Below are 830 nucleotides of genomic sequence, written 5' to 3'. Positions count from 1 at the left end.
TATATATATATATATATATATATATATATATATATATATATAATATGCGTATAATAAATATAATAAACAATAAGTACTATGCAAATACCACCAATGTCTGTATAAAAAACACCAAGACAAGGAGCAGGAGTTGGGGTGTCTGCGCAGCTAGTGTGGGGTGTCTGTGCAGCAAGTGTGGGGTGTCTGCGCAGCAGGTGTGGGGTGTATATGCAGCTAGTGTGGGGTGTATATGCAGCAAGTGTGGGGTTCTGCGCTGCGCAGCAGGTGTGGGGTGTATATGCAGCAGGTGTGGGGTGTATATGCAGCTAGTGTGGGGTGTATATGCAGCAAGTGTGGGGTGTATATGCAGCATGTGTGGGGTGTCTGCGCAGCAGGTGTGGGGTGTCTGCGCAGCAAGTGTGGGGTGTATATACACCTCGAGTTCTCCTATGAAGACAACAGCATCTAGGTTGATGCCGCGCATGTCTGTGTAGCCGGGGAAGACAATGCTGCCTAGGCCTGGCCTGGTGATAGAGAAATCCTGCACCCTGCTGAGCTCTGTCTCCGTCATCTGCTGCAGAGAGGAGACAGAGGGACTGCACTCGTATAGAGGGTTTGTTAGTATAGGAACCAGCTCAATAGGAGCACGTTCATTGACCCTGCTGCTGCTGCTGCTGCTGCTGCTGCTGCTGCTGCTGCTGTTGGGAGAAGAACCGCTCGAACTACGGACGCTTACTGCCTCCGTTGCTGCTGCTGCTGCTGCTGCTGCTGCTGCTGCTGCAACACGACCCAGGATCTCCCCTCCTTCCCGCTGCTTCTGACCCTGCTGCAGCTGCAGCTGTAGTTGCTGC

General features: G+C 51.6%; 1 protein-coding gene across 1 annotated transcript in view; it reads right to left on the bottom strand.

Annotated features, from left to right (window-relative positions):
- EMH_0056270 (nucleoporin, putative) overlaps positions 1 to 830 on the bottom strand; it is a gene marked incomplete at both ends in the record, with an annotated part of 6,638 nt that overhangs the window by 1,420 nt on the left and 4,388 nt on the right. Inside the window, 2 exons of the mRNA XM_013497341.1 lie at positions 416 to 575; positions 802 to 830. Of these exons, the coding sequence (XP_013352795.1) occupies positions 416 to 575; positions 802 to 830 (189 nt within the window). The remainder of the gene's footprint in view (positions 1 to 415; positions 576 to 801) is intronic.

The sequence above is a fragment of the Eimeria mitis genome, genomic scaffold, assembly GCF_000499745.2.
Source record: "Eimeria mitis Houghton genomic scaffold, Emh_scaff2613, whole genome shotgun sequence".
Taxonomy (NCBI): Eukaryota; Apicomplexa; class Conoidasida; order Eucoccidiorida; family Eimeriidae; genus Eimeria; species Eimeria mitis.
The sequence above is the reverse complement of the archived record's forward strand: the minus strand, read 5'-3'. Positions and strand labels throughout refer to the sequence as shown.